Source organism: Malurus melanocephalus, unplaced genomic scaffold, assembly GCF_030028575.1.
Source record: "Malurus melanocephalus ecotype Western Australia unplaced genomic scaffold, MMel_1.1 scaffold_301, whole genome shotgun sequence".
NCBI classification, from domain to species: domain Eukaryota; kingdom Metazoa; phylum Chordata; class Aves; order Passeriformes; family Maluridae; genus Malurus; species Malurus melanocephalus.
Window position 1 is genome coordinate 111,411 of NW_026623533.1, and position 12,706 is coordinate 124,116.

General features: G+C 40.8%; 2 protein-coding genes across 3 annotated transcripts in view; both read left to right on the forward strand.

Moving 5' to 3' along the window:
• The first annotated feature begins 398 nt into the window (after positions 1 to 398).
• RPS16 (ribosomal protein S16) lies at positions 399 to 4,262 on the forward strand. Of its 2 annotated transcripts, none has more exons than XM_057377136.1 (6): positions 399 to 480; positions 568 to 623; positions 1,320 to 1,421; positions 2,133 to 2,229; positions 3,881 to 3,928; positions 4,062 to 4,262. In XM_057377136.1, the coding sequence occupies exons 2-6, from the start codon at positions 576 to 578 to the stop codon at positions 4,205 to 4,207; spliced, it is 441 nt and encodes a 146-aa protein (XP_057233119.1). In that variant the 5' UTR covers positions 399 to 480; positions 568 to 575; the 3' UTR covers positions 4,208 to 4,262. The 2 variants fall into 2 exon arrangements, with proteins under 2 accessions (XP_057233119.1, XP_057233120.1); XM_057377137.1 differs by having other exon boundaries at positions 421 to 476.
• A 5,099-nt stretch (positions 4,263 to 9,361) lies between these two features.
• The window catches only part of OTOGL (otogelin like), an 88,566-nt gene continuing 85,221 nt past the window's right edge, over positions 9,362 to 12,706 (forward strand). The window contains exons 1-3 of the mRNA XM_057377133.1: positions 9,362 to 9,440; positions 10,934 to 11,033; positions 11,578 to 11,626. Of these exons, the coding sequence (XP_057233116.1) occupies positions 9,362 to 9,440; positions 10,934 to 11,033; positions 11,578 to 11,626 (228 nt within the window). The remainder of the gene's footprint in view (positions 9,441 to 10,933; positions 11,034 to 11,577; positions 11,627 to 12,706) is intronic.

The window sequence follows — 12,706 nt, forward strand, 5'->3', positions numbered from 1 at the left end:
TTACCAAATTTTAAAATTATAAAAGCTATGTAGTTTGTACTGTTGCATCTCAAGGAGGTTCATTTTGTCCTCTTTATAGCAGAAGCGCATCCAGGTTCTGCCTYGTGACTGGGAAACCCAACGAAGTACACTGCGGTATCAAGAGTAGAGAAAGCCCCTGGCAGGCTGCGCACGCTGTCGGTCCCTGCCGAGAAGCCCTCCCCGAGCGGTGACGCCGGCCACAGCTCGCAGCGCCGGCTCAGGCGAGCTGTGCCCCAGGCCGGGGGAGCGGGGCCCTGCCGAGGGCGGGGGCGGGGCCGTCTCCAGGGGGGCCGGGGGCGGGGCCCCGCACTGCCGCAAAGCGCGCCACGCGGGGCGGAGGCGGGCGCGCGCGCCGTCGCGCTGCCGGAAGTGATGGCGTTGTGCTTTGCGGCGCGGCGCCCCTGATTCGAGGCCGGGAAGCCCCATACGGCCTTTTTGCCGCGCCGCCGCCGAGGGTGGGTGAGTGTCGGGGCGCTCCGGCCATTGCCCGGCCACGCCGCCGCTCTCCCGCTCCCCCACGCTCACGCCGCTCCCTTTCTCTTGCAGGAACAGTCATGCCGGCCAAGGGCCCCCTGCAGAGCGTCCAGGTCTTCGGGCGAAAGGTGAGGCGCGAGCATGGCGGCCTGCGCCATCTGCTCCTCGCTCCCGGCCTGGGCTGCGCCTTTGGGTCGTTCGCGCTAGGGCTCTCTAGGCTGCAGCTCCTCGCCAGGGCTGTGCGGCGGGGCTGGGCCGCCGGAACGCCGGTGGGCTGAGTCCACTCGGCATCCCACGTGTCCCCCTCTGTGGCTGGCGCAACGCGCTGTGTCTCTGGGGCGCTGCGGTATTGGGAAGGGTTTACCCCGCTGGGGAGTGGGCCTGAGTTGTCTGTCACTGGAGTCTTCGGGAGTGGCCGCCGCTGTCGCCGCAGTCCACAGTGGCCTGGCTTACCATTGCTGGTGTCCGAGGACCACGTTGTGGAGTGGTTGCAACGTAATGGTCGCACTGCTGGAATGCAGCGTCTCGAATAATTAACGGTACCAAGCTCGTGTGAGAAAATAAGCCAGAAAAATACGGTGTTGTGGAACGGAGGGGTCTTTCCTTCGTATGCAACTAGATCTTGTAGCTGTAAATCAAACACAGTTTTATTAAGATCCTACCTTAACGCTGTGAGTATAATACTGGGAGGTGTAATACTGGTGTTTAGTGCCAAATGTTAGTATTGGGCATAAGACTTGGACTGCTAGATTGTTTAAATTAAATGGAAGTTGCTGTTGCTCGTGCAAAAAAGACACTGCTTTAATATATGTTTGGATTTTTAGAAAACTGCAACAGCTGTTGCCCACTGCAAGAGAGGGAATGGTCTCATTAAAGTTAATGGAAGACCTCTGGAAATGATTGAGCCCAGAACTCTGCAGTATAAAGTAAGCATCCAGCCAGCCTCGGCTTCCCCTGTATATAATTGCTTGACACTGGAGACAAGTTGCTTCTCTTATTGAAATTACCAAATCTTAGGTTGTTAACTGATTATCTAAAATAAAGATTATGTTATGAAAATTCAGTAAACTGCATTTCCATGATGGGGGTTTTGCTTAACCGGTTTCAATAAGTGTGAAGTATTTTCTGCATTTCCTATCCGCTTTCCAAACTCAAATGGGTGATTTAAAGCCCTCATTTTAAAAAGGTTGTTTAGAATGTTATACAATAGCTGCTGAACATTGCAGAGAGCATGTAGAACTGCTTAGATAACCATAAAGTGTAATAAATAGTGAAGAAAACTACCTGGAGATTACTTCAGTTCTTCAGTTTTAATAAACCTCACTTATTTTCTGCATGTAGTTATGGCATTCTAGGTAAACTATTCCCTAGTTCTTAAATGTTGAAAAAAAAATAATGCACATGTATTTTGCTATTGAGATATTTAAAACTTAAATTAACCAAAGACTTCAGTAACTATATCTTAAGACAGCACTAGTAGATGTCAAAGGACTCTGCAAGAGGTGTACTTGACTTCAATGTGTGCTTTTAAAATCAAGGCTCCATTTTTCAGAATTTTCAATAACATCACATTGCTCAACCTACTACGAGCTTCAGACCTGATTACAAATGAATTTTCTTTGTGTTTTGTTTTCAAGCTTCTTGAACCTGTCCTCCTTCTGGGGAAGGAACGGTTTGCTGGTGTTGACATCAGAGTGCGTGTGAAGGGTGGTGGGCACGTAGCACAAATCTATGGTATGTTTTTGGTGGGATTTCTARTGTGGGCTGGAATGGGTGAAGCCACTCTGGGTGAATTGACACTGGCTGGATGCTGGGTGCCCACCAAGCTGCTATGTCACTCCTCTGCTTTTTTTGATGGGGAGGGGGAGAAAATAAGATGAAAAAGCCTTATGGGTTAAGATCAAGGCCATGAATAAAGCAGAAGGAAAAGCTGTGCACTGAAGCAAAGGAAAACAAAAGGCTTCCATCAGCAGGCAATGTTTAGCCACTTCCTGGGAAGTGGGGCTGCAGTACGTATAGCGGTTTCTTTTCCTTTGCTTTTACTGCAAAACAAACACCCTCTGGTATGGAATATCCCCACTGGTCAGTTTGGATTAGCTGCCCTGGCTGTTTCTTCCAAGGTGTTAACCACTCCTAGACTAATGGTGATGGAGAAATGCTGTAGGCACAGCCTTGATGCTGTACAAGCACTGCTCAGCTGTAGCCAGAACACAAACCAAGTGGAAGCTGTAATGGGAAAATCATCTCTCCCAGACCCGACGCAGCCACATATTTCAGAGGCTTCAGTTCAAAATAGTGACTTGCCAAACTTGGTGTTCTGTTTCTTTTTCCACTCTTCAAACGTAGTTTTTCATAGGGGTTTATTAATTACACTTTGTACACAAAGTTGTAACAAGGTGAGTAAAGYCTGAGTGAAGCAAAATGATAAAATTTTGAGAAAGCACATGGAAACTACATTGTGCAGTGTGGTAGGGCAATTAAAATACAGCTGAGCACAAGGATTTTGGGAGGGGTTTAGTATTAGACGTTAAATGATTAGTTGTATATTTCCATATTTACATTTCCATATATACATATAGTTATATATTTCCATAGCTCAGAAACATCTTTCAGGTGATGAGCAGAGCTAGGCCGGGAAGGCTGGAAATATTCTTTTAATAGCATTAGCTGTTGATTACAGTTCATCTTTACAAAAGATAGATTTGTTCTGCTCTTAATTTGAATATAGTTAGTGGAGCTGAGGCTGTATAAAAAGCAGAGGCGAATTTTAGGCTCAAACTTACAGCATTTGTTTTCAGAACATTCATATTTTCATCAAAATCCTGATGTTGATGTTTTGACAGATACCAGTGTAACAACATCCTGACAGTTACTCCCATTCTCCTGGTTTGAGTTCTGATTACTGTGTTACTCTGCTAGTTTATTGGTATTGCCATGTTCTAGCACACCAATCCTGTTCACCCTTTTGCCTCCTTAGTCTCTGAACACACTGATCAAATTTTCCTTTGTTGAAAAAGATATTTCAGAGAACTGTGTTTCTAGGGATTTTTAGGAAATTTTCTGTGATTTCTAGGAAAGTTGCCTGCTTGTAGATAGAAAATGAACCTACATTAGTACTTGGGAGAGAAGGTGATCAGACATCCCTTGTGCAATTTCTTGGCTAGCTGGCAGTTGTCAAATTGACAGATGAACTTTGGGTGCCTCTTGGCACATGTTAAGATCTGCCAAAGTAAAGGTCACGTGGAGTATGTGAGTGGGGATATTAAAGAGAGAAAGGACAAATAGGCAGCAAATGAAATAGCACACTTCTCAGATAACTGGCACTTTGTGTTTTAATTTTAAATAGATCTGCAATCCCTACTGATCTTTTCTCTTTTTTTAACAGCTATCCGTCAAGCTATTTCCAAAGCTTTGGTGGCTTACTATCAAAAATGTAAGTAATTTTGATTGTTGTATTAGCTTTAAGTGGAAATGTATGGCTTTTCGTTGTTACATTGCAAAAAGTATTGATGTGGATTTCTTCCACGTAAAACTACTTAAACTAAAGATCTTTTTTTTTAAAACAGATGTTGATGAAGCTTCCAAGAAAGAGATCAAGGATATCCTAATTCAGTATGATAGGACTCTGCTTGTTGCAGATCCTCGCCGTTGTGAATCCAAGAAATTTGGAGGGCCTGGTGCTCGTGCACGCTACCAGAAGTCTTACCGTTAAAATTGGTATATAGTTACAGTCGTGTGGCGGTCAATAAACAGAATTTGATAATTTTCATGTTTCTAAATTGCCTTTTTTTTGGTGGATAAATAGAGTTTTTCACTGTGTTTTAAGATTGATACACAAAGGGGTTTGTATTACAGTAAAATTGGAGGGCTGATGGCAGTTCTTTATCCTTTCATAGTAATTTTGGATATGGAGGATCTTGGGAATAATGAAAACCTTTCTCCTGTTGGTGAATGTGTGGTTATCCAAACATAAAGAAGGCTTGCATCCTGGATTTTATGGGTACATGTAACAAACAGCACGCTGGTTCATGAAATATTTCAGTCGTTCTGGTACACTTAACACTATCAAAACCAAAGTAATTATGAGGGGAGGGAGGTGTATTGAACTCTTGCATCACCAGATAATATGTAGTCTTGCATTAATATGTCAAAATGTAGGAAATAAGTATTTTGACTTCAAAGATTAGGTTTAAGTGATTTATCCTTCAACTGTGTTCACAGTACGAGCACCTAGGAGTAACTGCTTATGTTATGCGCTGGGTGAGGCAATTTGAAGGCCTTGGAAGAAGGGGGAAAAGCCAGTCGAAAAGTAATTTTCAAAAATTTGTCTAGAGGATGTGTGTATTAAATGTTGGAGAAGTTTCAGTTCCTATCCCTTGACCCAGGGACAAAATGTATATTGAGTAAATGTGGGATGGACCAACAACAGTGTTATAAAGACTCATTCTGTTCTTTGGAAGAGCTGGAAGTGATTGAATGAGGCCTTGAATATGAGCTGACCTAACAGGTGTGAGCACAGCCCTGGGCTGTTTCCTATATTTGTAAACCAGTTTGGAGTGGAACTGAAAGAACACTCATGACTAAGGCACTGAGAGCCCAGCTACTGCTGTATTGCTCTCCAAGCTGGGTATTTTAATGTTGCTTGTATGCCACTATTGCCATAGCAGCATTGCCATACCATGTCTCTTGGTACTTGAGATTTTTGTTGGGCTTTGTCTTAGCATGGTATTCTCATTTGCTTAATGGATGGCTTTTTTCAGTGTACTTTTAGTCAACACAAACCAGCTTTCTTTGTGAGTTGGGGAWTTGGAACAAATAGTAAAATTCCACCCTTTTGCTCTAGTGTAATAAAACAGGTGCTTACAGCTATTTATTAATGTTAAGCATTTGTCATAATGTGTGCTTTTTCAATAGAATATTAGAGGTACACTCACAGTTACTGAAGAGTTAAAGCTGTAGCAAACAAATTCCTTCTAAAAAAGGAATTTTGTATCCATCTTCTCATTTTAGCTGTCACTTTCTGCCACAAAATAACTGCATTCCATGATTTGAATAGAAGGTGAATGCTTGTATTCAAACCCGTTATGCTCCCATTGAAGCAAAGGGAACTGTTCTATCACCAATTTACATGCCAGGATTTTTTGGTTTTACGCTAAGCAAATGGGATATTTCATCCCAGACTCCTGCTATCTTTGGCAAGATGCATGGTCTGCTTTCCTCACTCCCCCTTTCTGGCTCTCTAAGCTCTTGGACTACTGAGAATGCAATTGCAATGCTCAGCCTCCAAGCCTGGCTTTTCCAATGAAAAGATGCTGTGCAGAGCTAACTTTGATTGCTTGAAATCCTATGAGTTTTGTGAAAACTTGTGTCTTGATGTTAATTTGCTTGACCTGAGGRAAAATAGTCTTTCAGTTGCTTGGATGGTGTGATGAAAAGTGATGGCTCACTTATTACTTAGAAAATGTGTCCTGGCCTGCCAGTTGGCACWTACATACCCTATACTGTGGCTTGTCCAAAACTAATTCTTGCCTAGCTGTTACATCAGTGGGATGGAGGGTAAAAGAGATGATGCAAAGTGTAAAACTTAAGGAAGCAGAGGGAGATGCAATACTTGCTGCCAGTAACCTTGGGTGGATTTCACAGTTATGAGGAAGCCTGATGGATGTGTTTTTCTGCTCACAGAACAGCTTGTAACAATTGGGGCTTATTGTTTTGTTGTTCTTTTGTGGAAAGGCTGAAAGTAAAAATTGCATTACTATTAATATATCCAAAGATTATATCTGCATGTCATTTCTTCAACCAGAAGACTGTTAACAATAAAAATGCTTTCTGAACTGAACTCCTATAAAAGTGGCCCGTTAGTCCTCTAGAGTGATGTCCTTCCCTTTCTAAATGAGAAATGTTTGTGGAATTGGGCTCCTGTCTGCCTGGATGACTGAAGATTTTTATTCTGGGAGGTTGCTTTCTGATCACCCACTAGAGGGCTTAACTTCATTGGGGAACTGTAACTAACCACTGTAAAGTTTGAAGGTTTTTGTAAAAATGTGTCCTCATACCCTGATTCTGCAGGGATGGTAATCAAGTGCTGCTCATGGAGCATCCACTCTGGCCAGAGACACACATCCACAGAGTAATAGTAAGTTTGATCTTYGAACCATTGGGAAGGTTCTTGAGCAGCTGTGGAGATAGTTCTCAGAAAAGAAGAAATGCCCTTGACTTCAACCAGCTCTTTCATTACTTTCACCAGTGCTAATCCTTAGGTCATCTGTGCACCAAAAAATGTTGCCTCACTTGAATTCTTCATTGAAAATACAGTGTTTTGTTGACAACAGTGGACCCAGTTCCAAACCAGGGCAAGCTTGTGCCCATGGCATGGAATGCAGTTATTTCCTTATCCATTGTTTATAATCCTGATAAATATTGTAACCTGTATATAAATTTAGGTCCTCTGAAACATTATGTTGGAAAAGTTAAAGAAAATGTATTTTGACTGCAATATGAAAATATATTAACATTCAAATGTTTAAATTTTGTTTTGGAAGGAAAATCTGTATCTTAAAAATGTAACATTGGCATTTTTAAAGTGTGGACAAGTAATCTCTATATTGTGCTTGTTTTCTTACAAAAGCAATTATTTGCTAATGCATCTTTTTCTGTTCAACTTCTTAAGATGTGCCAGTCTGGGAGTATTCTAATACTTGTGTAGATAAGGTGTGTTGTTGCCTTGATATAATTTGATTTGATTTTTCTAATCTCTTTTTTAATATAGTCCTCTGAATTACAGTTCAGTGTACTTGGCTGAATAATTTTTTCCTTAGCTGACATCCTTAACTCACTTGGGACTGTGCTATTTTCTACCTTGCCTTGGATAGATACAACTAAACTTTATGTAACCTGTTGCTTTAACTCTTACAAAGTTCCTTCGCAGCTAACAAGGCTTGGCCTATTTTTAAATATTAGAAGTTAAACAACTGCAAAATACTACATACACCAACTTTGCTATAGAAAATTTGTAAAAAATCCCACAAAACCAAACAGATCCCATAAAAAAGCTATTTTGGATAGTTTAATATGTTAAAAAAAAAACAATTTCTATTAAGGTTACATTAATTTATTTGTGAAATTGCATATGAAGCATGGTGAGAAATACAGTCTTGAGGAAGAGAGGAATCCCACATCAGATTTCTCAGAGGAGCTTGGAACAGTTTCTAAACCAGATTTAACTTTACACTAAGATAACAGAGAGACTGGTGATGGAATTGGGAAGATGTAATGCTTGGTTTCATCTCATCATGAGAGCAGCCTTGGGAGTAGGTTCATGAGATGGTGAAAGTATACTTGCTCTAAGTTCTCACATAAGAGTTAAAAGTCTGTGAGTGACTATATAAATGTGTCCATATGGCCTAGGAAATCACTTCTTACGCTTATGTTTGCAGTGTGGAGTGGTTTTAGACCACAGGCAGGAGAGGCAACTGAGCTGAGAGATGCAGTCCAGCTGCAGATAAGCAGCCAGTCCATGGGACCAGCCCATAGCTAGTCAGAAGCAAAAACAAAGCAAAACCGCCTCTTGAAATGCAATGATGGGAATGCCAGCTTCTCAAATCAAACAGGAATAAAAATAAGAAGTTCTTAAGAAATATCCCACAGAGTGTTGTGTTATGTATCAGTTTGCAATAAGTACCCTTGTGCCATCACTGATCCCAAACCTTCACCAGTACGATTGGCTACTGCATGGACCAGGGTTTTGTCCTTACCTGTGCTTGGAGAGGCTGAGTTTTCATTTGCCTTCCCTTGTCCATTTGGGGAGCAGGAAAGAGAAACAAACTAGAAGAAAGAATGGGAGAACATTTTACCTGAGTGAGGCCATTAACTTCTAAATTTTATTTGGGTCCAAACCTTATGTAGCATCCTAGAGCGTCTCACAAAGCACCTCCTAGGAAGAAAGGAGGGTTAGTCAAAAGATAGGCTTTGCAAAATAAAATGAACAGCAGCAATTTCAAGTAGCATTGTTTTAAAGTAGTGCTTTTTAATGATTCTGTTTACTTTATGGTGACGCAGGTAAGAATCTGTTATTTTAAAACATGATAGTTTTTAATTTTTAATTTTATATTTTAATGAAAATTAGAAATGCAACCCTTTGGCCTTGTTGACTTCTTTCTCCTTTTTCCTAATATGAAATTTTCATAACATTATTTTTTAAAACCAAAATATAATTATCATCTGAGAAACTTCCGTCTGTGCTATAAGCAAACTACCCAGAAACACATCCAGAATATTCTTAAAAATATAGATGTATGATTTAATAGAAGTTCGTATCTCTCCTTTTAGGACAGAGAAAAAACATTAATATGTTAATCGCTAAAACCACCTGGTTTTAATTTATACAGTGATATTATTTCAGGGTCTTGCAAAAATATTTTGCCATACTAAGGAGTAGAGAATAGCACTCATCTCAAGCCTCAAAGCACACAAGGGTGTGTGACGACTGAAGGATCTCTCAAACCACCATGACATGGCAACATTTCTGTCATTGTCTGCCAGGTTATAAAGGGCCTATTCAATTCAACAGGGGAGTAATACTCGCAGGTCTGGTGGAAGTGTAACTAATACAGACTGTGCTGAGGAGATACCATGCATTGCTAATGAGAGACATGCAGCCAGGAAGTTGTACATAACACTCGCAAAGTTCCTGCAGCTGTATGTAGCGACCAAGCTTGAAGTCTCCTTTTCCTTTTTTGCATTGCATTATTTTAAATAATGAGTCCAATTATCTAACTTGTAAAGGATTCAAACACTCTGCAGAAAAACATAGTTGTAAGATGCCATATAATCAAAGCCATTAGTTTGGATACTAATTTATATTGAAATGAACATTGTAGGAAAGCTGAGTTTAATGATACCGTGGAGTATATTCTTGCTTCATTCACTGCTGTCCTCTTTGCAAGGTAAGAATTTAATTCCATTTTTTAATTCCATTAGTAATACTAATCTCTACGAAGATTTTCCTAAATATTTTGATATTACAGCTCCTTATTTTTCTATCATTGTATTTTTTTACATTGCTGAAATTTGTAAATGAAAATTATCATTTACTATCATCTACAGAATATATCATCATTCTCTCTCACAGGTGTAGAAACTAAAATATAATTTGTAACTTATAACTATAATATAACTTAAGATTTGTTTTTTATGTCTGAATTTGTTACAAAACCATTATTCATAAACAAAATCTAACCTCCTTGGCATTTTTGCTCTTATGGTCAGATGAGTAAGCATTTAGTGATTTTCAGTGAAGTATGGTTTTGTTTGAACAGACTGCACCTGCAGTTTTCTTAAATATTTTTAGATTGCTGGAGTAAATAATTGCTCTTCTTGTTATAGAAATTATCTTACTATGTAATGCAACTGGATTTTATAGATAATTTCCTTGCAACAATTATAAAGATTTCTAACGTAATATAAGAAATTGTTTAGTGGTTTTGTTTGTTTTTGTTTGTTTATTTGTTTGCTTGTTTTAAGCATGGACTCATTTAAAATTATTTATAATTGAATCTTACAAGTAACAGTCACAAAATTATTATTACCCTGGAAGTTTGATTGTGGAAAGCTCTGATCACCTGTCCCATTTTACCTGTTTGCCTGTTCTGTTTTTTTGTTCTGAGCCTCTGAAGAACTATGAACTCTTTTCACTTCTTCATAGTAGCAAGTACCAGAACTACAGTCATGAAAACTCACAGGTGAAGAGTGTGTGAGAGAATAAATTTCTTAGGAAGGAAAGAATGTAGTGCTATGTTCCATTCCTTGGAAAAAGAAAGAGTTTGTGTAAGGGTGCCCTGGAAAACTCGGGATTATTAAACCCCAAAATTCAAGTATTGTTTTAAACTTGGCATTGCTTGCCAAGGGCAGAGTGAGGCTGTAGAAAAAAAAGTTTAACATCATGACTGTTTTAATCTACAGGATCTTATTGCAAGCTTTCTCTTTTGAGAAGAACTTTGAGGTGAGTTTTAATTCCTTATTTGTCAAGCCCTACAAACAAAACTAGAATGAGCAAGTGCAATGCAGTGCAAGTTAGAAAGTAAAATATAGCCTTGAATCTAACATGTAAAATGTCATCTACATGTAGGTTGGATGCAGAACACGCTTTCAGAATGTTTACAACTCTTTTCCAAGTATTTCCGTAATGGGCATGGGTCCTCTCTTTGAAAAATGGAGGTCGTTATGAAAAATGATACATCTATGGTCTCGAGAAAGCCTAGAGGAATAATGGAATGAAAACAGCATGAGATCATGATTTCATGACTGGAAAAATACATTAAATGAATATCCATCTGCAGTTTTAATTGCGTGATAAAATCCTAGCTGCTATTTGAAGCACAGAGAAGTTAAGTGTTATACAGCCTTAAAATAAACATTTTCAATACAAATTTTCACATAGAAGCTGAAATCCAAACAAAACCCAAACTAGGCAATGTTCCTGATCCCATTGAATTAAATGGATCTATGCCATCAATATCAATCGAAGCATCAAGTTGGACGTAGGTTTGTATGTCTAATGAATTCTAATATATCTAGGGGACGCACATGCAAGTCAAATTACACCATCATGAAGTGTTGACAGATCTAAGTGTATTTTATAGTTTGATGTCCTTGTTTCTAAACTTAATCACAAAGTCGGCTCCAGCTGGAGAGTCATCTCCTGCTATCAAAAGTACCATCAGAGTATATTCAAGCAACACTCTGGGGAACTTGTAGCCACTCACACAGAGCATGAAGTAAATATGAAGCTGCATTACAATTTGTATCCTGTTGTGTAAGTCTGTTTTGCCTATTTACATCTCCCCAAAGCTCTAGGTACCTCCCTGTCCAAGCAGAGACTGGAGTGCCGCTTAATTTGGTAAAATGAGAGGATGACAAAAAAAACCCCAAAACAAAAAAATCACCTTTTCAAATGTTAACCCAAGAAAGACCTCTTTGACAAAATGATGGTAATCAGAGAGAAACACTTCTCTCTGGGGACTTGCTTATTCAGGTTGCTCTAGGGACCTTTGATTATACAAGATCCTTTTTGTTTTCTTCCAGAAATGAGTTTAATGCAACTCGACAGAAAAGGGATCTTGTAACAGCCGAGGTAGGTTATACCTCCAAAAGAGGGAGGGAGGGGAAGCTCTCCTCCCTTTTTTGCTCTGGGCTTTTGCCATCCTTACAAATGAGTCTTTGTGGAGAGAAGGGCTGAGAAAAAAAGAGGACAGTGAGGAGGAGTAGCTACTCCCCCATCTGTTCACCCCGCCCGAGCCACAGCCTCATGCCTTCATTCTCCTTCAGCACAGTACCCAGTGACAGACCACCCTGCCAAGCCAACTGACACACTCCATGGGAAACAAATTGGGACGTCTCTGTCTTTGTGAGGGTGAACAGAATGTCCTGGAAAGCTGTTTGTGTTTGTGAGAGGCACAATGGCGGCGCCACTGGCATGGCTCCCTCCTGGACGCGGTGCCCTTGTAGCTCTAGCCTGGCCCTGGTTCCCATCACCATGGCCTCACGCCGCCTTAGCGCTGCATCCCAGCAATGTTGAGCTGAAGTTAAATGATAAATGGAGGAATCTCGTTCCCCCACACGTACACACTCGGGCTCTGGAGCCCAGCCAAGGGTTATAACCCCATTTGAAGTGGGTAGGCAAGAAGCCAAAGCTGGTCCCGCCTCAGGGTGTTTCGGGGAGCCTGCAGCTGAGCCAGGGGTGAGTTTCTCCAAAACCCTTTGAGATCTGTGTGCCCTGACCGAGTCAGAGGGGAGCTGGTGTGAAACACTGTGCTAAGGGTAATCAAGCCTCTGAGAGAGGCAGGACTGGCGATATCCTTGGCGGGCCCTCAGCAGGGAAGTGCTGTCACACCAAGGACGCTCTGCCTCTGCAAAATGATGTAAAGGCCAAAAGCTGCTTCCCTGAGGCAGGCAGCTTGGACTAGTAACTCCAAGTATCAGGAAAAACGGAAATGTGTCTTGTGCAGAGAGGGAAGGGATCCTTTCCAGCCAGCAATGGACCGTGGGCACCAGGAATAATTTTGGTGTGGGGGCCTTCCAGGTGGTGATTGGATGAAATCTATTTCAGGTTGATTTTAGACAGATTGTACTACTTGGATGCATCCCACAACGTATTCCATTTGGAAAAGGGAAGGTTTTGTGTCACTGCAAGAGGCATTAGCAAGACTAACCC

What these genes read in the sequence shown, in the direction of transcription:
- RPS16 (XM_057377136.1), top strand. Translation starts at nt 576, where the DNA reads ATGCCGGCCAAGGGCCCCCTGCAGAGCGTCCAGGTCTTCGGGCGAAAG. An exon ending in TCCAGGTCTTCGGGCGAAAG is followed by an intron (nt 624 to 1,319) that starts GTGAGGCGCGAG and finishes TTGGATTTTTAG; the next exon opens with AAAACTGCAACAGCTGTTGC. An exon ending in CCAGAACTCTGCAGTATAAA is followed by an intron (nt 1,422 to 2,132) that starts GTAAGCATCCAG and finishes TTTGTTTTCAAG; the next exon opens with CTTCTTGAACCTGTCCTCCT.